Source organism: Pinus tabuliformis, chromosome 7 (assembly GCF_031772625.1).
Source record: "Pinus tabuliformis cultivar Carrire ecotype Pingquan chromosome 7, CPIR1, whole genome shotgun sequence".
Lineage (NCBI taxonomy): Eukaryota > Viridiplantae > Streptophyta > Pinopsida > Pinales > Pinaceae > Pinus > Pinus tabuliformis.
In genome coordinates this window covers 1,972,344,572-1,972,366,205 of record NC_142293.1, presented here as the reverse complement: position 1 = coordinate 1,972,366,205, position 21,634 = coordinate 1,972,344,572, and the positions used below count along the sequence as shown (strand labels likewise).

The 21,634-nt window shown below is 37.7% G+C and overlaps 1 protein-coding gene across 1 annotated transcript; it reads left to right on the top strand.

Moving 5' to 3' along the window:
* Positions 1-3,746: 3,746 nt before the first annotated feature.
* Positions 3,747-4,652, top strand: LOC149256372 (cold-responsive protein kinase 1-like). The gene is made up of 2 exons (XM_089455343.1): positions 3,747-3,995; positions 4,091-4,652. Exons 1-2 carry the CDS (start codon positions 3,747-3,749, stop codon positions 4,445-4,447), a joined length of 606 nt encoding a protein of 201 aa, XP_089311469.1. The 3' UTR covers positions 4,448-4,652.
* The last annotated feature ends 16,982 nt before the right edge of the window (positions 4,653-21,634 follow it).

Below are 21,634 nucleotides of genomic sequence, written 5' to 3'. Positions count from 1 at the left end.
TTTATGGTTATTGTTATGCTTGCTCAAACTTTGGTCATATGGCAAAAGATTGTAGAGCATTTCATGGAGATAGATGTTGTGGTCTTTGACAACCTCCAAGAAACAATTTTAGAAGAAATCATGAAATGTCATTCATGAACAATGTTGAATGTTTCAAGTGTCATAACATTGGGCATATGGCACGTGAATGTAACTTAACATGGGCTCCTATGCAAGCTAGACCCATGCAAAAGAAGAAAGTTACACAAGTATGGAGAAGGAAGGAAAGGCAATCTGAAAACCCCTTGAACTCCCCAGTGGATCTAAATTTGTTTTGAGAAGAGTCTGCTAAAAGAAGATAAGCACACATTAAAGGGGAGCTTGTAATTTTTGTTTGCTGAATTGTATTAACAGTCATTTGTTGATGGAGGATGTATTGCAGCGCAGCAGTTGCAAATGAAATCTTTGTTAATCCCTCTAAAAGGTAATATGCAGCAGTGATGAAATCAGCAATGTTTTTGCTTTGTGTTTATGCAATATGCACAGAAATGCATAAAGAAGAAAAGATGGCAGCGCTGAAATGTAAAGAGCAGCAGCGCAAGAAGAAAAGTATGCAAAGCAAGAAGATCCTCACAGCAGTGGGAAGACAGAACATAAAACAACAGTTTGGAAATTTTTGTTATGGAGCACATGCATTGAAATGCATAGCAATGGAAGGTAGTTTCCTTCTATGTAATATGAGAGAACATACTCACAGCAGAGTAAGTACAATACACAGCAGTAAAAATGTAATGTTTTTCTTCATATGCAATGCAGCATGCAAAGAAATGCATAAAGAAAAACATGGACAACAGATTTTTAATGCACATGGAATGAATGAGAATGTGTGTGGCAACAGAAAGCCAAAGGAATTGCACAGTAGTGCATTGTGTAAAAAAATGAAGCTGAAGATTGTGTGAAGCAAGGGTGTAAAAAGAAAAGGCAGCACCCCGTGTTAATTTTTTATTTTTATTTTTTTGTGTGGAGAATGCAGCGCAAAACAGCATGATGGCAAGAAGGAGAAGCACAGTAGTGCGAAGAAAATGAAACCAGAACTAAGAGAGAATGAAGAAATGTGTTTTTACACAGCAATGCAAATAAGAAAATGCAGCAGCATGAAATTTTTTGTTGAAGAAATGAAAGGTAATGGCACAGCAGCAGTGCGAGTGTAATCAATGAAGGGGAGCACGCAGTGCGTATTTTTGTTATTAAATATGAAAGGAATGCGCAGCAGCGCAAGAGCAATTTGAGAAGTTATTTTATGCACAACAGTGCAGTGATAGAGAGAGTGCTGAAACAGCAGTGCTAAAATAAAGCGCTGAAACAGCAGCGCTGAAACACAGTGCTGAAACAGCAGTGCTGAGACAGAGTTGCTGAGACAGCAATGCTGAGACAGCAGTGCTGAGACAAAGTTTTGTAATGGAATATGCAGCAGCATAAATGTATTGAAAGTTTTTACACACAACAGTGTAAAATATCAGGCAGACACAGTAGTGTCAATTTGGACAGATTGAAGTGCCTTTGAAGCAGGCATGTTGGAATCCCTCTGTTAAGAGGAAGATGCTCTCGCTGTGTTTTGGAGCAGCAATGCATTCTACAGGCGTGTTTCAGCAACTGTCTGCGAGACGTGTTTCAGCAACAGACTGTGTGACTGAAACTGGGTGTTTCAGCAACAGCCTGGCTGAAACTGTAATTTTATGAGATAGCAGAAATTGGTTTGTGGAACAAAAGCGTTCCTTGGTGAATCCCTCTATCAAGAGGAAGATGCTTTTTAGCATACACATGGTAAATCCCTCTATTAAGAGGATGATGCTTTTCAGCATAGTCACAGGTGAATCCCTCTCTCAAGAGGAAGGTGCTCTTCAGCACATTGTTATGGTGAATCCCTCTGTCATGAGGAAGGTGCTCTTAAGCACAGTCTCAGGTAAATCCCTCTATTAAGAGGAAGACAATTTTAATTGGTTGTGGAACTGCATCAGAAGCAGTTGGTGAATTCCTCTATGAGAGGAAGTGTTTGGGTACGACAGAATGCCCAGCAGTTGAAATTAAAGGGGAGTGTTGAAATATTAATTTCCCCTGCTGCGTACTGTTTCCAGAAAGCCAGTACGCTTCCCAGCACAAATTAAAACAGCAGACACCTGGACAGCAGTTTTGCCAAAGCAATTTTCCCTGGAGCAGATAGAGCCGTGCGATATGGATGGGCAGCTGTCCGATTGAATGTACAGGGCCTGCAGCAATGAATTTGACGTGAAGTTGAATCTTCATTGACAACCAGATTTATGAGTCAAGCGATAAATGAAATTTAATGCGGTTGACAGAGTTGGTAAAAATGGTAAACAACAGGTTTTATTGCAAACATGGGGAATGTACCGCAACATCCAGAAATCTCAGGAATTAGATTTATTTGTCTGCTGCTCCATACCTTGTTTTAATTTCCAGTGTTGTCATAATAATTCTAACCAGTTTTTTCTAGTGTGCTGTTTTTATGTAATGAGCAGCAGCACAGAAGTAGAGCAGTAGGATTGTTAATCTCTTAGCAATACAGTGCAGCAGCGCTCGAATGTAATTTCTGTGTTTTGAAAAAGAATGTGTAGCAGCACGAGCTCAGATGAATGAAGCTTTCATGCACAGCAGTGCAGGGACTGTAAATGAAATGTAAGAGAGAAGCGCAGCAGCGCTTGAATGTGATTGTGTGCTGCAGAGAAGAGTAGAAGCAGCAACGAAGGCACATCAGTGCAGAAAAGTAGACACAACAGTGTGTAAGTTTTTTTTTGAGGAACAGAGACAGAAGCTCTCTTTGTAATGCACAGTAGTGCAGAAGTTTTTTTTGTTACAGCAGCGTGTTACAGCAGCGTTCTGAGCTGAAACACCAGTTACAGCAACTAAAAAAAAAAAAAAAAAAAACTGTGTTGCTGAAACACCATTTCCAGCAAGCGATTTTCTGGGTTTTTTGTGTTAAAACAGAGTATAAAAACAGAGCATTTTTTTTGTCTGTCTATTATGGAATTTTCACAAATTCCCAACAGAAAACAAGCTTGGCCAGGGAAGTTTTGGATCCGTATTTAAAGTGAGCGCTTATTATCATTGCTTTCTGTCAAATTAGATATTGGCGTTCACTGATCTGCTGTAGGGGGTTCTACCTGATGCAAGAGAGGTTGCAATTAAACGGTTGAATATAGATTCAAGGCAAGGAGACACTGAATTTCTGAATGAAGCAAATCTTATCAGTTGTGTTCTGCACAGGAATCTAGTGAAATTGCTTGGTTGCTCCGTTAAGGGCTCAGAAAGGCTACTAGTTTATGAATACCTACAGAACGGCAGCCTCGACAAGATTCTATTTGGTACGTCTCCCTCTTTAACTACTTAATTACCCTGGATTTGTCCTAGTTTTTTAGTTAACTTGCCATCGTTTTTAATTCATGTTATGCAATCATTGCAGATAGAACAAAACGCCATTTACTTGACTGGAGTCGCAGGTATGAAATCATAGTTGGAACTGCACGTGGGTTGGCCTATCTTCATGAGGAATCTGAGGTCCGGATCATCCATAGGGATATTAAACCAAGCAATATTTTACTTGATAATAAATATAGAGCCAAAATTGCAGACTTTGGTTTAGCGAAACTCTTTGGAGAAGATCAGAGCACTAGAATTGCTGGAACTTTGTAAGAATTCTCTTTACATTTCAATATCTTGATGTCCCACCTTTATTCAATAAATTATAGGATATGAACCAATTACAAGTCACATATCTGAGACGGCGTTATGTAATTTTGAGGGGGTTAAGATATCTAGATTTTGAGGGGGTTAAGATATCTAGATTTCAATGTGCAGTGGTTACATGGCGCCTGAGTACGCCACGTGGACAGCTTACAGAGAAAGCGGATGTATACAGTTTTGGAGTAGTTGTTCTTGAGATTATCAGCGGAAGAAAGAATCAAAGTTTGCCACAGCACATAGAGTTTCTCCTCGAAGAAGTATGGCTCATGTAGATTTCATCTTTAAAGTAGAAATTTGATAGAGAATTATGAATCTTACTGGCTAATCTTTTATGCTTTGCTAATATTATCAGACATGGAGACTGTATAAGGAAGAGAGAGCATTAGAAGTTATGGATCCCACACTGGAGGGCAGTTATTCGTGTGAGGAAGCGATGAGAGTGATTAAAATTGGTCTTCTGTGCACTCAAGCAGCTGCGTCATTGCGGCCTTCAATGTCCGGAGTGGTGTCGATACTGATAAGTGAGCGAGAACAACTTTCTTCACCGACCAGGCCCATTTTCATAGATGTGGATAGTGTCGTCGCAGCCCATTTTCAACTTCTTAAAGTTAATGATCCCGACAGACCATCTTCAAGCACGTCAATTTCTCCTAACATTATCCATTCTGCAGCTGCCGATCCTTCATCGGGGACCCTGCAGCCGAGGTGAAAATCAGCCAACGTTTAGGTAGCAAAATTTATATTTCTCTATGGGCGATGAGTATAGTTATTATTGCTGTTTTCAATAAATGAGATAAGCAGACTGTTCATTATGGGAAGAAAATTAGGTTACATAGCATTTGGTAACGGGAAATGGTAATTTTCCTGACATGCCAATTAAGCTCGCTCTATGCTTATTTCCTTCTATTTGGAGAACAAAACAAAAAAAGTTATTTAATAAAATCGTTTTAAACACTAATCATTTTAAAGTTTATATTATTTTCATTTATTATCATAAACAGCGTTATTAATATGCTTACATGATGTTGTGTTTGGGAAAATATTGACGAATATTAAGCACATTGGAGGAAGTTAATTGTTGACTTAATGATTTTATGATTTTCCATTCTTGCACGGAGCTTTGCACGTCTCGAGAAATATTGCACTGTGGTTTACAGATGTGCCAGGTTGTTCCATCTTTTCTTATAGATTACGCACGCTATCATGTGCCACTAGTCAGGTTACAATTAAGTGCTTCAAGCTATGCGCTTGAAAACTTTAAAATTGTTTACTTTGGAATCGACTTCATATTTTTGTTTACAATTAATATTTAACCGCCTCAGTGTCATTGAATGGTGGTTTATAATTGCATAAAAATGTGTTATGGTAGATAACGTGCTTCTAATTATATGAAAAATTGATTATTGTTTATTTATTTCCATTTAAATTTGCTAAATAATGTTTACAGGATTACATTTTCATATATTTTTATATTTATTTATAATTACTTTCTCGTGCTTAATTTGATTGCAAATATTTATAATTTGTTGTTAGTGTGACTTACTCACTGTTTTAAGTGCTACGTATCAAATGAGATAGCACAATTTTTTTTATTTTTTTTTAAGGTAAAGTAACTTTATTAACTTCATTCATATTGACGAAAAAATTTACATTTTATATATACAATTTAGTGAATGTATTCAGTAACTAAACTTCCCACTTACTATAATGGTGATTACATCCAAAATATCATGTAATATGGTGTTATCACAGCTCATACGTATTTTTTTTGTACATCACAAAATAGAAAGTTTGATATAATGTTGCTATTGCCAGTGACTTGTAAAACAAAGATTATATGTATAATAACAAAAATGTGCTATAAAGCATCTAAAAATTGATATGGGAAGATTTCTAAAATTTTAAGATGTACATCTTTTTTATTCTTGTCCATAAATGGCTTCTGGTAGTATTGGTAGTGTTTAGTTCCCAAGTATTCATCTACCTGCCACAACCCCCAAAACATGTGTAGGCCTCTCTTAGAAAGCCTGTCTACAACTCCATTTTGTTCCCTATAAATATGCATGCATGTAAAGGAAATGAAAATTTACTTCGTTCTTAGAATATCCTCTAAAATATGACCAAGGGAAATTTTCCAACATTGTTCAGTCTCATTAACCAAATTCACCACCATCAAAGAGTCACCAAAAATCTTAAGTTGGTCACAACCTTTCTCTCAAGGAAAAGCTATAAGAGATTTGCGAGCTAAAAGTTCTACCCAACTATTTGAGCCTATACCTAAACCCATCTTCACATGAAAAGAGTGATGCTCAGATAAATGAACAACAACCACCCCCTATGAAGCAAATCATCACCCCTAGAAGCTCCATCATAATAACCCGAAAAAATAGTAACATGAGACTCCTCTTGAAAAACAGTCCTCCCACAGAGAGGCTCCTTTGGTTGTAAGAAATCTAAAAGCATAGCCAAACATTTAGCAACTATCATTTCCAAATAGGATGATATATTTCAGAAAATCTCTTTCTTCCTAACTAACAAGATGTGCAAGCTAACAATGAGTGGAAGGGCTATAAAATATTTAGTAGCCCTACTTTGGACCCATTACTTTGATATCTCCACAAAATGAAGTCCCTCCCACTTACAATCTAAGCCTAAAATAGCACTACAGGTCGAGCAAACTTGTTTTGTAAAGGGAAAATTAACAAATAAGTGTTCAATAGTCTCCTCACTACCTTTGCGAGAAGTTATGGATCTAAAATAGCACTACAGGTCGAGCAAACTTGTTTTGTAAAGGGAAAATTAACAAATAAGTGTTCAATAGTCTCCTCACTACCTTTGCGAGAAGTTATGGATCCCACACTGGAGGTCAGTTATTCGTGTGAGGAAGTGATGAGAGTGATTAAAATTGGTCTGCTGTGCACTCAAGCAGCTGCGTCATTGCGGCCTTCAATGTCCCGAGTGGTGTCGATGCTGACAAGTGAGCGAGAACAACTTTCTTCACCGACCAGGCCCATTTTCATAGATGTGGATAGTCTCGTCACAGCTCACCATCTTCAACTTCTTAAAGTTAGTGATCCTGACAGAACATCTTCAAGTACGGCAATTTCTCCTAACATTATCCAATCTGCAGCTGCCAATCCTTCATCGGGGACCCTGCAGCCGACGTGAAAATCAGCCAACGTTTAGGTAGCAAAATTTATATTTCTCTATGGGCGAGGAGTATAGTTATTATTGCTGTTTTCAATAAATGAGATTAGCAGACTGTTCATTATTGAAAGAAAATTAGGTTAGATAGGATTTGGTAACGGGAAATGGTAAATTTCCTCATATACTGATTAAGCTCGCTCTATGCTTATTTCCTTCTATTTGGAGAACAAAACAAAAAAAAGTTATTTAATAAAATCGTTTTAAACACTAATCATTTTAAAGATTATATTATTTTCATTTATTATCATAGACAGCATTATTATACCTGCCCAATTAGGTATATAGCGAGCGGTATGCCGTTGACCGGATATTAATGGTGTTGACTGGTTTTTTCTATTATACATTTAACCAAATTTTCTCTACGACTTTGTACTGCAAGCGGGCATGATAACGTTTAACCAAAGTTTCATCGCCATTTGATTGGGCAAGAAGATTGTACCTCTTATTGCAGCCTAGTTTTAAATTAAGTGATCAGTGCATTAACTTTACCACTTTAACCAAAGTTCAATTGAACAATGCATTAACTTTACCACTTTAACCAAAGTTCGAGCTTTAAATTCATTATATAAATTTTTGAAGATCATATCCTAAGTTTATTTTGAGGCGCACTGTTTTTGAAGGCACACACTTATTTTGAGCTGTTTTTAGACGCACACACTTATTTTGAGGCCAGCTGTGTTTTTGCATGTAGTCGCATTCATAGAGGCATGCTATGGCTTGCAACAATTTTTATATAATATCATGAACTATACCAACTGTACGAGTTTATATATTATCATGAACTACACCAACTGTACGAGGTAGGTGGTGACCGTCTGTGAGTGGTTTTGCATGACGAGGAAGGTGGTGGACATCTGTGAGTGTGTTTGCATGTAGTCACATTGATAGAGACGTCCTCTTGTGACTTCCAACAGACTATATAGTCGGTCGGTTCAATTTGCATTAGACCACAGTCACTTCAATTCGCATCAGAGACGGAAGCAAAGAAGAGAAAGACGCATTAGAGCACAGTCACTTCAATTCACATCAGAGACAGAAGCAAAGAAGAGAAAGACACGAGCATAATTGCATTTCTTCGTTGATTCAATTCACATCAGAGACAGAAGCAAAGAAGAGAAAGACACGAGCATAATTGCATTTCTTCGTTGATCCACTTTACACGAGCCTAATTGCATTTCTTCATTGATCCACTGTTTCACCGAACACTTCCTTAGTTAGTTTGCACTTCTTCGTTGATCCACCGCTTCACCCAAAGCTTGTTTTAATTTACAGTAGGTATCTATCATGGTAATTTGAGTTGACAGCCATATTATGTATGCAACAATCCCTCTTATCTATTCATAATACTCATTTGTTAATGCTCCTTTACTAGGTCTATGATTCATGGCTTGTAATGTTCTGGTGCATTCGGCGAGCAAGTTCTTGGTTATGAAATGTTTTCCACTTGGTTACCGTCGAGAAAACTATAGGTAAGTCATCATAGGTCATTTTTTACCTCTATTGTTCCTCGTTTTACTTCATTTTCTTAATTTTGTTAAAGGGAGAACTTATGAACGACTCTGCAATTCTCTTTCTTCCATACGTGACAGTTAGTGGTTGTTTTATCCAGTTCAAGGTAAGGTTACGTTACTCTGAGGCTTGAAATTATCTCAAGGATTTATTGATTTTCCTCACTCGTTGCTGGTAATGGCTAATTAAATTTCCCTCTCCGTTTTATAGGCTTCCGCCCATTCTATGAGAGGAACAACTCCGGTCATATTCCTTTGTCGTCGCAAGTATTTACGTAGAGGGATTACCATTATTTCCACCTGTCAAGGTTCTAGTAAGATATTTCCTTATTTTACTTTCCACGGTTCCTTGGTCATATAGCCGCAGTTCTTCCCTAGACATTTAAGTGCTAGGGTCAGCTTTCAATTACTAGGGTTTATCGACAGTGATGCTTGTTTCAATGAAATTTTTCTTACCCTAAAGAATCTGGCCGGTAGGCGGCGCCATTGTTTCTCCTGCAAGATTTCATTCCAAGTAATTCCATCTGGGTTATTGTAAAATAATATTTTTATGCTTGATGTTATATATACAAAATCTATTTAACTGTTGTATCGGCCCAATCCTTAACTGACTGTAATTGTTCGTTCGACTTACTCTGGACATATACATATATATATTTTTTGGCAGTGTATATACTTTTCTAATATCACATATACTTTTATAATATCACTTTCCTTTGTTGAGGAGATTCATTTAAACCGTAATTTCTTAATGATCTCGCAATTTCTTAATTACTTAATTTACACGGACTTACCAAAATGATGTATGACTAGAGGCGTAAGTCTTCGAGGAATTATGGAAATCTGTTACTCGGAACGGGAATATGTTACCTAGGACTATGCCCGATTTCTGCCCAACAACCTGTTACCTGGGACTACGAATTTTACCTGTTGTCTGTCGAAGTTTGCAATACAACAACGGAAATGCTTTTGCTTCCTTTGGTGTTTTTGCTTCCTTGACCAAAGGAAGGTCACTGATGTGAAGAAAGTAGTTCAAAATTATTGTACTTGATGTTGTTGTTTCTCGCTGAGAACCTGCCCTTTACCGCTTTGAAGAAGGATGGTCGAGTGAACCCTAATATTGGTTTGATAAGGGCTAGATAAGGGCTAAAGGTGGTCAAGGATGAAGAGAGGGTGCCTTTTTGTTGTGTGAAATTGAACCGTGTATCATACGTCATCATATATTTATGGTGGTTCCTTCTTTATAAAAGGGTTAGGGGAACAACGGGCACAAGGCAATCCCCCTCCCTTTCGTAATGGTAGTTTTCACACATATAATAACCATTTATAGACATTGTTGTGAGGAGAGAAAAAATTTAATAGATGTGTAAATATTCATTTTTAAATCGAATTGAAGTGAAGAACTCCTAATGATAACGGGTATACTAATGATAAAGGGTATATGGATGAGAACAATGCTGCCGAGGTCAATAAGAACAAGGAGTATATGGATGACAATGCTAGGTCAATAAGAACAAGGAGTGAACATGCTAGGGATAGACAAATAATAAAGAGCTCTTCCGTGTGCTCAAAGAGCTTATATCATGATACATACTTCTAAACAAAATAAGTTAAGTTATGCATTCATTCATTCATTATCTTACTCTAGTAGCTTTACTCCATTCATTATCTTACTCTAGTAGCTTAACAATCTACGCCAAATCCTCCCAAAAATCTAATTCTAAGTCTTGAAATTTCTTAAAAACATAAACATGCCAAAGATCAAAACAATAGCATGTCTTAGAATGACTGAAAAACACTATCGGGAGGCAAAAAACTAAAGAAAACTGTGAAAAAACAGAGTCTAGGAGATGTAAATAATGGATGCACAGTAGTTGTCAGATTTGGCCGATCAACGGTCTAGATCTGATCGGAAATCGCAATCGGCAGACAACAGATATAGGTGCAGACCACATAACACTTGTCACGGGGACTGGCGGAGTTAATTAGGACTATCGATCAAGCGTGCAGATTGACGACCTATATTACAACGCAGGATCGCTATTGGAGATTTCAAAGAGCGCTTGTAAATGGCCCGGGGCATGAGCGATATGCGATTGCGATTAATCGCATCTCGATATCGCAATGAGAGAGACATTATGAAGTGATCCAATGAACCGGACCCGACGGTTTTATGAATATTATTTCATAAGATTGAGGTCCGCAGAAAAGCCATTTTTAATGCATTTTCGTAGTTTTCATTTATTAAACGAATTGCGAAGGATGAAGGCCGATGCAATAAGCCAGACTCGAAAGGGTTCCTTAAAGCTATTGTACATTATTTCAGATCCTCCATAAGCCACTTTTAATGCATTTTCGTAGTTTTAATGTATTTTAATATAAACGGGAAATTGACGAAATAGGCAGGATTTCGGAAGACCCAAAGGCGGAAAGCGGTTTGGACCGGGCTCCGCCTGAAACCATACATCGGCTGCCATGTGTCTAGGGCGAGTAGAGAGGAAACCACCCTCATTGGGCGGTTAACCCCCGTACGAAAGGGCCACCCGAAATGAACCACAACCGTTGGATATGAATCTCCCAGATCAACGGCGGAGATGTGATGTCAGTATACAAAAGACGGACCCGATAGAGGAATAGACCAGAATTAAGGACTTTTGAAGTTCGAAATAAGTAGTGTTTGGGCAGAATTTCACAGTGTTGCAACGTTCTCTGTGCAAAACAGAAAACGATTGTTTTTGGGCATTCCAAAGACTTTTAGAGGCCCGATAGCCATACCGTTACAGTACAGGTGGCCACCACCCTTAGAAGCATTTAGCAATGATTGCTATTGCTTAGAAAGGGGTCTTAGTGGACAGAGGATGGGGAGACTGAAAGCCAAGAAGCTGAAACGAACAGGCAACGCTGTTTTGGCTTTAAAAGCCATAGCAAATAGAAGACAGAGCAGACAGTGCCGAGACAGAGCTAAGACGACGACAAAGAGTGATTCAGAGAGTCTGTGTACTCAGAGAAAGCTTGAGAGGTTCAAGCAAACTCTTACTGTTATATTTGTTGTGTATTGAGTCTCAAATTAAGCCCATACTGTTGTAAAAACTCTGCTTGAAGACATAATAGAGAGGCCACTAGTAAAGGTTGGACTAAGAGATGTAGCCCAGGAGCATTGGGTGAACTCCTTATTAAACTTGCTATGTTTTTATGTGTTTGTATATTATAGTCTTTTATTGCTTCATAGTCTATGTATTCTGCAATCTGATCGATCCATTGCATAAAATAACATAGGCAAATCCATGTACATAAGTCTGTAATACCTTATTAATTGTCTTAGATCTCATTATCAGATCAAGTGGTATCAAATCTTTAGGTTTACCACGGTTAGACAAGCTTGTGCCTATTTGGTGAATGATAAGTAGGTCAAAGCTCAAATTAGGAAAAGGAGAACTGGTTGAAGCTAACCCAGAAATTGATAGAGTCTATCCTAGGAGGGAAATGGCAAAAGAAAATCCCTTGGAATTAGACTCTCAGTTCATGGACAGTTTCATGACCATGAGAGCCATGGTAGAAGAAATGTAACAAGAATTTAAGAATGGTCGAAGTGAAGACTCTTCAACCTCCAAACAAGACAAAGGAACAGAAGAATTTCTTATAGATGGCCATTCTGAAGGCAAAGGGAAAGGAAAAGAGGCTCCTTTGTCCACACCTCCTAATAGCCCTGAAAATAAGAAGAAGAAAACATCTTTGATTAAATTAGATGTTAAATTTGATTTGCCAATATATGATGGAGAATTAAATGCAGAGAAGTTAGATAACTGGATTAGACAGATTGATGTGTATTCCAAGGTGTAGAGCATTGATTCAGACAGGAGTAAAATTCAGCTAGCCAGCCTATGCCTTGGAGGAACTGCCTTGGTATGGTGGGAAGGCAGGACATAAGCTGACTTGAAGAAGCATGGTAAAATTCTTTCCGTGTGGAGTGAATTTGTTTCTGCAATTAAAAAACAATTCTATCCACTAGCTTATATGCAGTAAGCTATGATGAGTTGGCAAACTCTTCGCCAATTAAAAGGGCAAAGTGTACAAAGCTACACCCAAGAATTTAGAAAAAGAGCTTTGATTCTAGGAATTTCTTTAGACTCACTTGAAACTTTGCTAAAGTATATAGGTGGTCTACACAGCTATTTGAGGCACACCATTCTCATGTTTAACCCTACTAGCATAGGAGAGGTATCTGTTCGGGCTACCCATCTAGAGGCTAGAGGCAAGAATGTGAACCCAGAGATTGGGGATCATCAAAGCCCGCTGTAAGCAAGAACAAGGAGAAGAGGAAGAAGAAATGGAAAGACAGGAAGGCAAATGCTATACAGAAGGCCAAACCTTCATGCACTCGCTGCAAGAAGGATGGACATGATGATTAACATTGCTAGTCTTTGCATCCAGAGCTGAAACCCAAGAAGTTCGATGGAAATAAGAAGAAGACTACTGTTGCTATACAGAAAGATTTGGGGTCAGACTCAGGTGATGAAACAACAATTGTAGCCACAGGTATAAAAGGTAAAAATTCTGAAGCATCTACTAGTAATTCTGCACAAACTATTGATAGTGAAGAAAATGAGAGGAAGAGACATAAGTTTTTTCATATTAGAGTTATTTTCAAGCATCAAAAGATTGATACTTTGTTTGATAGTGGCTCACAAGTAAACTTAATTTCTAAAGCAATTGTAAAGAAGCTGGGATTACTAATCACTCCTCACAAGAAGCCATATCCATTAGGTTGGGTATGTGATAAAGCAAAGCTACAAGTGACTAGACAATGTAAACTTAGGTTTCCTTTTGGGTCAACATTTGTAGATGAGGTTGAGTTAGATATTGTTCCCTTGGACATATGTGGAATTGTTTTAGGAAGTCCTTACTTGTATGATAGAAAAGCCATTTTATATAGAGCTGAAAAAAAGTATCAACTTGTTAAAGATGAGATCGAATATATTGTAAGAGCTCATAAACTCAAGAATAATTATACTCTCATCAACTCAGGGCAGATGAAAAGAATTGTAAATTCATGCAAGCAATTTTTATTGATGGTTGTAAAGGAAAAGAAACCTGATAAAACCAATGTATTTGAAGGCTGTAATGCTAAACAGCAAGCTGATTTAGAAAACGTTGTTTCAGAATATGATATCCTATTTCAAGAACCTAAAGGTCTTCCACCCAAAAGGGAAATTGTACATGATATTAATTTGCAACAAGATGCTCCATTGCCTAACATCGGAATGTACATGTTATCCGCTTTAGAGAATGTAGAGATCAAGAAGCAAGTATAGGAGCTGCTTGAGAAAGGGTTCATAAGACCAAGCACATCACCATGTGGATCTCTAATCGTGTTGGTGAGGAAGAAAGATGGTTCATGGAGGTTGTGCATTGATTATAGAGCACTGAATAAAATAGCGATCAAGAATCGTTATCCCCTTCCTCGCATTGATGATCTATTGGATCAACTGAAAGAAACTGTTTACTTTTCCAAGTTGGACTTGCGTAGTGGTTACCATCAGGTCAGAGTAGCAGAGCAAGATGAATGGAAGACTGCTTTCAAAACAAGGCAAGTATGAATGGCTAGTTATGCCTTTTGGCTTAACTAATGCTCCTACCAATTTCATGAGAGTTATGAATGATGTACTTAGGCCTTTTATTGATGATTTTGTAATTGTATATTTGGATGAAATTCTTGTTTTCAGTAAAACATGGGAAGAACACTTGAAGCATGTAAAGCAGACTCTAGATGTTTTGAAGAAAGAAAATCTCTATGTTAAATTATCAAAATGTGAATTTGGTAAAACATCTTTGATAGATCCCTCTAAGGTTGTAGTCATTGTAAACTGGCCTAAACCCAAATCTCCTACAGAAGTTAGAAGCTTCCTAGGAGCAACACAGTATTGGAGAAAGTTTATTGATAACTTTTCTTTAACTGTAGCTCCCTTGCATGCTTTAACATGATTGAACAAGGTGTTTCAGTGGGGAGGAAAATAGCAGAAAGCCTTCAACACCTTGAAAGAAAAAATTAGTACAACACCAGTACTAGCATTTTCAAATCTTCAACAACCATTTGAGATAGAAACCGATGCCAGTGACTATGCCATGGGAGCAGTGTTGATGCAACATGGTAAACTCATATGCTACCATTCTGAGACTTTTAATTATGTAGTAGTTAATTATCCTACATATGATAAAGAATTGTATGCATTAGTCTAGAGTGTGAAAAAGTGGAAACCTTACTTAATGGGCAAAGAAACAATCTTATATATGATCATCAGCCACTTCAGTATTTACACTCACAAACTAAATTGCAGCAATCAAGACACTATAGGTGGATGGGTTTCCTACAACAGTTTCATTTAGTCATCAGATATAAAAAGGGCATACACAATAAAGTTGCAGATATGTTGTCCAGACCAATCATAAATGCATCTGCTATACTTAAGCATAACTCAGTAATGCATGAAAGCTACTTTGAACAATATGGTCAATATATAGACTTTAAAGATGTATATGCAGCTTTAAGTAATGGCAAAAAGGTATAAGAATTGGATTACTATGTTAAAGACCAACTCTTGTATCATTTGGGAAAGCTATGCATTCCACAAACTGAAAGAGTCAACATAATTAGGGAAGCACACACTTCTCTGATATCAGGTCATTTTGGTGTAAGTAAAATAGTTGCACAGCTGCAAAGGTACTGCTATTGGCCAAGAATGCATGAAAAATTTTCTAGATATGTAAGAGGGTGTACCATGTGTGCTAAAAGTAAGCCTAGCAATAGAAAACTAGGTCTGTACACTCCACTACCAGCCCCTTCCCATCCTTGGGAAAGTGTTTCCATGGACTTTGTTGGGGGATTTCCAAAATCTAGAAAGGACATGACTATTTATATGTTATTGTGGACATGTTTAGCAAAATGTGTATTTTAATACCTTGCAATAAGAAGATTACAGTTGAACAAACATCGAAGTTGTTCTTTCAGCATGTCTCGGTGAATTTTGGGTTACCCACTTCCATAGTATCTGATCAAGACTCCCGATTTGTTCGGAAGTTTTGGTCAAGTCTGTGGGAATTGATGGACACCAGACTGAAGAAGAGCACAACCTTTCACCCACAAACATATGGCCAAACAGAGGTAGTCAACAGGATAGTGATCTAGTTGCTTAGGGGTTATTGCAACAAGCATCCTAAGCTTTGGGATGAACATTTATGTTATGTGTAACATGCTTACAACCATGCTAAACATTCTTCTAGATAGAGATATCCTTTTGAGACCTGTTTTGGTTTTATACCAAGGTCTCCCTTGGATTTTGTCTTTGAAAAAGACATAGCAGTTGCTAGACACAGTGATGTGGAAAAAGCAACCAGGTTCATCAAACAAATCCAAGAAATTCACTAGGCAGTGCAGGAACCACTGGAAAAGAGCCAAGCCAAATACAAGGCAAGGCATGATAAACATCGGGTGGAGCACAACTTCCAAGTTGGTGATCAAGTCTGGCTATATATCAGCAAGGAAAAAATGCAAGGTGAAGGAAAGAAGCTGAAGCCAATAAGGTATGGGCCTTTTAAGGTACTTGAAAAAATTGGTGAGAATGCTTTCCACCTTGATCTGCCAGCATACATGCACATCTATTAAGTGGTAAATGCAGAAAATTTAAGATTGTTTGAATCTTCATTAATTGAAGATCCCGAAGAGAAAAGTCAGTTAACTTCTATTGATGATCTGTTGCCTAAATATCTCAATGAGTTGCAGGAAGATATAGTTCTGGATAGGAAGGTGAGAACTATCCGCAGAGGGGATGTTGAGTACCTAAGAATTGGACTCAAAAGTTCAAAACCCAATAGTGCAAAATGGATAGAGATTGGGCAAGTGAGGCAGTTGTATCCTCACTTGAGCGACTTGAAAACCAACTTTTGGTGGTCCAAAAGCCTTTTTCAATGGGAAGGCGTGATCCAGATGGATCCAAGAACACTCTCTAAGTCTTGAAATCTCTTAAAAACATGCCAAAGATCAAAACAATTGCATGCCAAGGGCCTTTAGAATGGCTGAAAAACACTATCGGGAGGCAAAAAACCAGAGAAAACCATGAAAAAACAGAGTGTGGGAGTTGTAAACAATGGATGCATAGTAGCCGTCATATCTGGCCGATCAATGGTCCAGATTTGATCGGCAATCACAATCGGCAGACGATGGATATCGATACAGACTACATAACACTTGCGACAGGGATTGGCGGAGTTAATTAGGATTGTCGATCAAGCACATAGATTGACGGCCCATATTACATCGCAAGATCACTATCAGAGATTTCAAAGAGCACATGAAAATGCCTCGGGGCATGAGCGATATGCGATTGCGATTAATCGCATCGCGATATCACAATCAGAGAGACATTATGAAGTGATCCGATCAACTGGACCCGACGGTTTTATGAATATTATTTCATAAGATTGAGGTCCGCAGAAAAGCCATTTTTTATGCATTTTTGCAGTTTTCGTTTATTAAATGAAATGCGAAGGATGAAGGCCGATGCGATAAGCCAGACCTGAAAGGGTTCCTTAAAGCTATTGCACATTATTTCAGATCTGCCATAAGCCATTTTTAATGCATTTTCGTAGTTTTAATGTATTTTAATATAAAGGGGAAATTGATGAAACAGGCAGGATTTTGGAGGACCTAAAGGCGGAAAGCGGTTTGGATCGGGCTCTACCCAAAACCATACATTGGCTGCCACGTGTCTAGGGCGAGGAGAGAGGAAACCACCCTCATCGAGCGGTTAACCCCCGTAAGAAAGGGCCGCCCGAAATGAACCACGACCGTTGGATCTGGATCTCCTTGATCAATGGCGGAGATGTGATTTTAGTATACAAAGGATGGAACTGATAGAGGAATAGACTAGAATTAAGGACTTTTGAAGTCCGAAATAAGTAGTGTTTGGGCGGAATTTCACAGTGTTGCAGCGTTCTCTGTGAAAAACAGAAAACGACTGTTTTTGGGCATTCCAAAGGATTTCTGAGGCCCAATAGCCATATCGTTATAGTACAGGTGGACACCACCCTTAGAAGCATTTGGAAATGATTGCTAACGCTTAGAAAGGGGTCTGAGCGGATAGAGGACGGGGAGACTTAAAACCGAGAAGCTGAAACGAACAGGGAACACTGATTTGGCTTTAAAATCCATAGCAAACAGAAGACAGAGCAGGTAGCGCTGAGACAAAGCTAAGACAATGACAGAGAGTGATTCAGAGAGTCTGTGTACTCAGAGAAAGCTTGAGAGGTTCAATCAAACTCTTACTGTTATATGTGTTGTGTATTGAGTCTCAAATTGAGTCCATACTATTGTAAAAACTCTGCTTGAAGACATAATAGAGAGGCCGCCACTAAAGGCTGGACCAGGAGATGTAGCCCAGGAGCATTGGGTGAACTCCTTATTAAACTTGCTATGTTTTTATGTGTTTGTCTATTATAGTCTTTTACTGCTTCATAGTCTATGTATTTCGCAATCTAATCGATCCATTACATAAAATAACATAGGAAAATCCATGCACATAAGTCTGTAATACCTTATTAATTGTTTTAGATCTCATTATCAGATCAAATAAACACTACAAAGAGAAGGAAATAAGATCTAATTAAGAAGAACAATAATAGTTCTCTTCGTAGAATTAGATAGGGTTTGCTTTTAGCAGTGCATGCATTACATTACATATTAAATATTTATCTCACACCCAATAAATTTTACATGAATACCTGCAGAAGAAGCATTAATGGAGCAGGTTAGGATTGATCTCCATGTAACAACTTATATTACAAGCACATTAATGGAGCATGTTAGGATATATCTCCATGCAACACCTTATATTACAAGAAAATATATCGCCTAAACAACTCTAGGGATAAGCTCAAGGTTGTTAAGAGAAAATATATCCAGAATTTCACCTGCGATTTCATGGTAACCCAAAAATGTTGAGTATTGTGCCCAAAATCTAGTTAAGATCGACAACTTACCCTAAACATGTACAAGTTCCAATCAATAGAAGATAACCCCTCTACACCCTATGAAACAAACACCCATGCATGCCTATCAAGTTGAGCAAACAACCAACCTATCATCTCGCCCCCCTCACCTATACGATGGGGAATTCATGCTTTGACCTCGGAAATATGACAAAATAACATATCCCAAGATCATATATGAGAAAACTCCAAGAGGTGGAATAAATAATTAAAATAAATCCAAAACCAGATAATAAATATGAAAAAATAACATACCCCTATAACATACCTGAGAAAAACAAGAGGTGGAAGTAATATTGTCAACATCTCTATGAACGTTTCAGATGCCATTGGAATTACCTTACTTAGCTGACTAGATCGTCTCACCGAGTATTGTGTAGAATTCTGCGAGGAAGACAAATTTAGAAATGAAAGTAAAGAAAACAAAACGACAAATAATGATTTCAGGAGAGGAAGAAATCGAGAAGAATGGCACTATCGAGGCATGTTGTCAACTTGTGAAACCTTGTAAAATGTATTTGAACTAGGCGAGTATGTTGTCAGTTTGTGAAACCTGGTAGATGCTTATTTTGGCTGACTGTTTGATATTTCCAACACCTATGTATTAGTATTCATAACAGTTCCAGGGATCCATTATTCCTTCCAATCAATTTTCTACCTAATAATAGAGACATGTTATACCCTTGTGCATTATCATAACCATGTGAAATCCTTCTAATTGCAGGAAAGGAGTTCCAGACTGCGTAAAATTACTGACAAACCAACTCACCACTTCTTGAGTATTTACTGATTTAAAACAGGGAGTGGGCTATTGCTTTACCAATTGACGTGCATAATTAAGTTACACCTTAATGTGTTGGTTGGGTGGCTAATTTAGGGGATACATCATTTGTTAGAATTAATGGAGATTAGGTGATTATTGTTATGTAGTTATGATTGTGCTTTTGTTGGATATTTAATTCCTATCATTTAGGGATTTGATTTTCTATTCTTAACAACGTGTATCTATTTATTATTGGAGTTTAATGTGAAGCCTAAGCGGAATATTTTCTTGTAGGAGCTCCTGGTGATCCGCACCTGTGAGCTCCTCCAGTGTTGTTTGCCAATTCATGTCTTCCATATGCAAATCTTGACATGGTATTAGAGTTGCAGGAAGGAGAGGCCTGTAAGCTGAGTTGAGGAATATAAAATTGTGACGTCGTTGCAGGTTGAATGAAGAGTACTCGCGACAATACTATTCAAGACGATTAAAATAGTGGAAAAGCAGTGGATGCGGTGGTTAAAGATTACGTTTGTTTGCTGCGTTAAATTTGAGGAGAGGAGATTAAATTTGTGGCTGCGTTTGAAGGAGATTAACGGTGGTTGTCTTTTCACAACACATTGCCACACGTGAAGTTTTTTTTAAATTGTAAAGTATTTATGCATCATTTTTTAAAGCCACTCTCTACTTTAAAGCTTCACGTGGATTTTTTTTACCCACCCTTTTTACATTAAAGCTTCACGTGGATTTCTGAATTTGGGAACTTTCTTAATTAAAGATTTTAATTCTTTAATTAAAAACAAAAAGGAATTTCATTGTTTTTTGAAGGAATCCTTATTTAAAAAAAAAGGGTGTGTATTTTTGGAGTGATCTTTTTTAAAAAGAAAAAGAGGATCTGGAATTCTTTTAAGTGAAATTGGAGGAGGGCAATTTTTTTTTGTGAAGGAAATTTGCAGCGAACAGGGTTTTTTTTTTTTTTTTTTTTTTACATTTGAGGTTTGCTCAAATTGCTGAACATTTTATTCATTCAAGATGAATAATCAAATTGCCAAATCTTATCTCAATGAGAGTAATAATCTTGATGGTTCCAATTACACAAATTGGAAATTTAAGCTCCAGACTCTGCTTGAGGGACATAATACTTATAGCATTTCCACCAGTGATTAAGTCAAACTGACCACTGTAACTGGTGGATTGAATACAACAATTCAAGACTGGGAGAAAAGGGAGATGAAGGCAAATATGCTACTCAAGTTATCAGTCAAATATTTCATCATCCCTCAAATTCGAGATTGCAAGACATCGAATGACATCTGGACAGTTCTCAAAGATATGTATGAGATCAAGAACACCAGTCGAACCTTGTACCTCAAGAAAAATATTCTCTCAATCAAGATGGAGGAGAATGAGTCTGTTTCTTCATTCATATCCCGGATAAAGGAAGTTAAAGATAAACTATCTGATATCGGTCAAACCGTGGCAAATGATGATCTGGTAACAATTACCATGAACAACATGACACATGATTATCAGAAGTTTATAACTGGATTGAATGCAAGAGAAAAGCCTCCAGGATTTGAAGAGATCACTGGGATTTTTCTATAGGAAGAGGAAAGGAGGTTATCTCTCAAACCTCAAAATTCAGATCTTGCATTGATGACAAAGTTCAAGCCAAAAGGGAGAGCAGTGGTTGAACACAAGAGAGGCAGCGCATCAAGAAAAAGGACACCGCAAGGTATGACCTCGCATAAACATGACTCTGCTCCTAAATTCTTTTATTGTGATAAGATAGACCATATTGCTAAATTTTGCCATAAGAAAAAGGTAGATGAGGAGAGGTACAAGCAGAGAAGACATGCAGGTCATTTAGTTGATGCAGATGCAGATAAGAATCAGGATGTCAGATTGTTTATGGTTGAGGCTGAGACTGCTTTAGCTATTGAGGAGGATGAATCAGATATTTGGTTCGTAGATTCTGGAGCCTCCTCACATATGACAGGTAAAAAGAAATGGTTCAGAAATTTTAGACAATCCAACATTGGAGTAAAAGTATACTTTGGAGATAATAGAGGGTACGAAATCAAGGGACATGGAGATGTCCTTATTACTTTGCCTGATGGAAAGATCAAGAATATATCTGATGTGTCGTATATTCTTGGTATTAAGAAGAACCTGATTTTTGTGTCAAAGATTACACATCAGGATCTCAAGGTAGAATTCTTTAAATCTAATTATATTATTAAAGACTTGTTGGACCAGATGAAGCCTATTGCTACAGGTATTCACATAGGAGGACTCTACAAACTGAATGTGAAGAGTACGCCACAACAAGCCTTGATGTCATCAGATAAGTCTGCCGAAAATTTGTGGCATCAACGAC

What these genes read in the sequence shown, in the direction of transcription:
- LOC149256372 (XM_089455343.1), top strand. Translation starts at nt 3,747, where the DNA reads ATGAACCAATTACAAGTCACATATCTGAGACGGCGTTATGTAATTTTG. An exon ending in TAGAGTTTCTCCTCGAAGAA is followed by an intron (nt 3,996 to 4,090) that starts GTATGGCTCATG and finishes TAATATTATCAG; the next exon opens with ACATGGAGACTGTATAAGGA.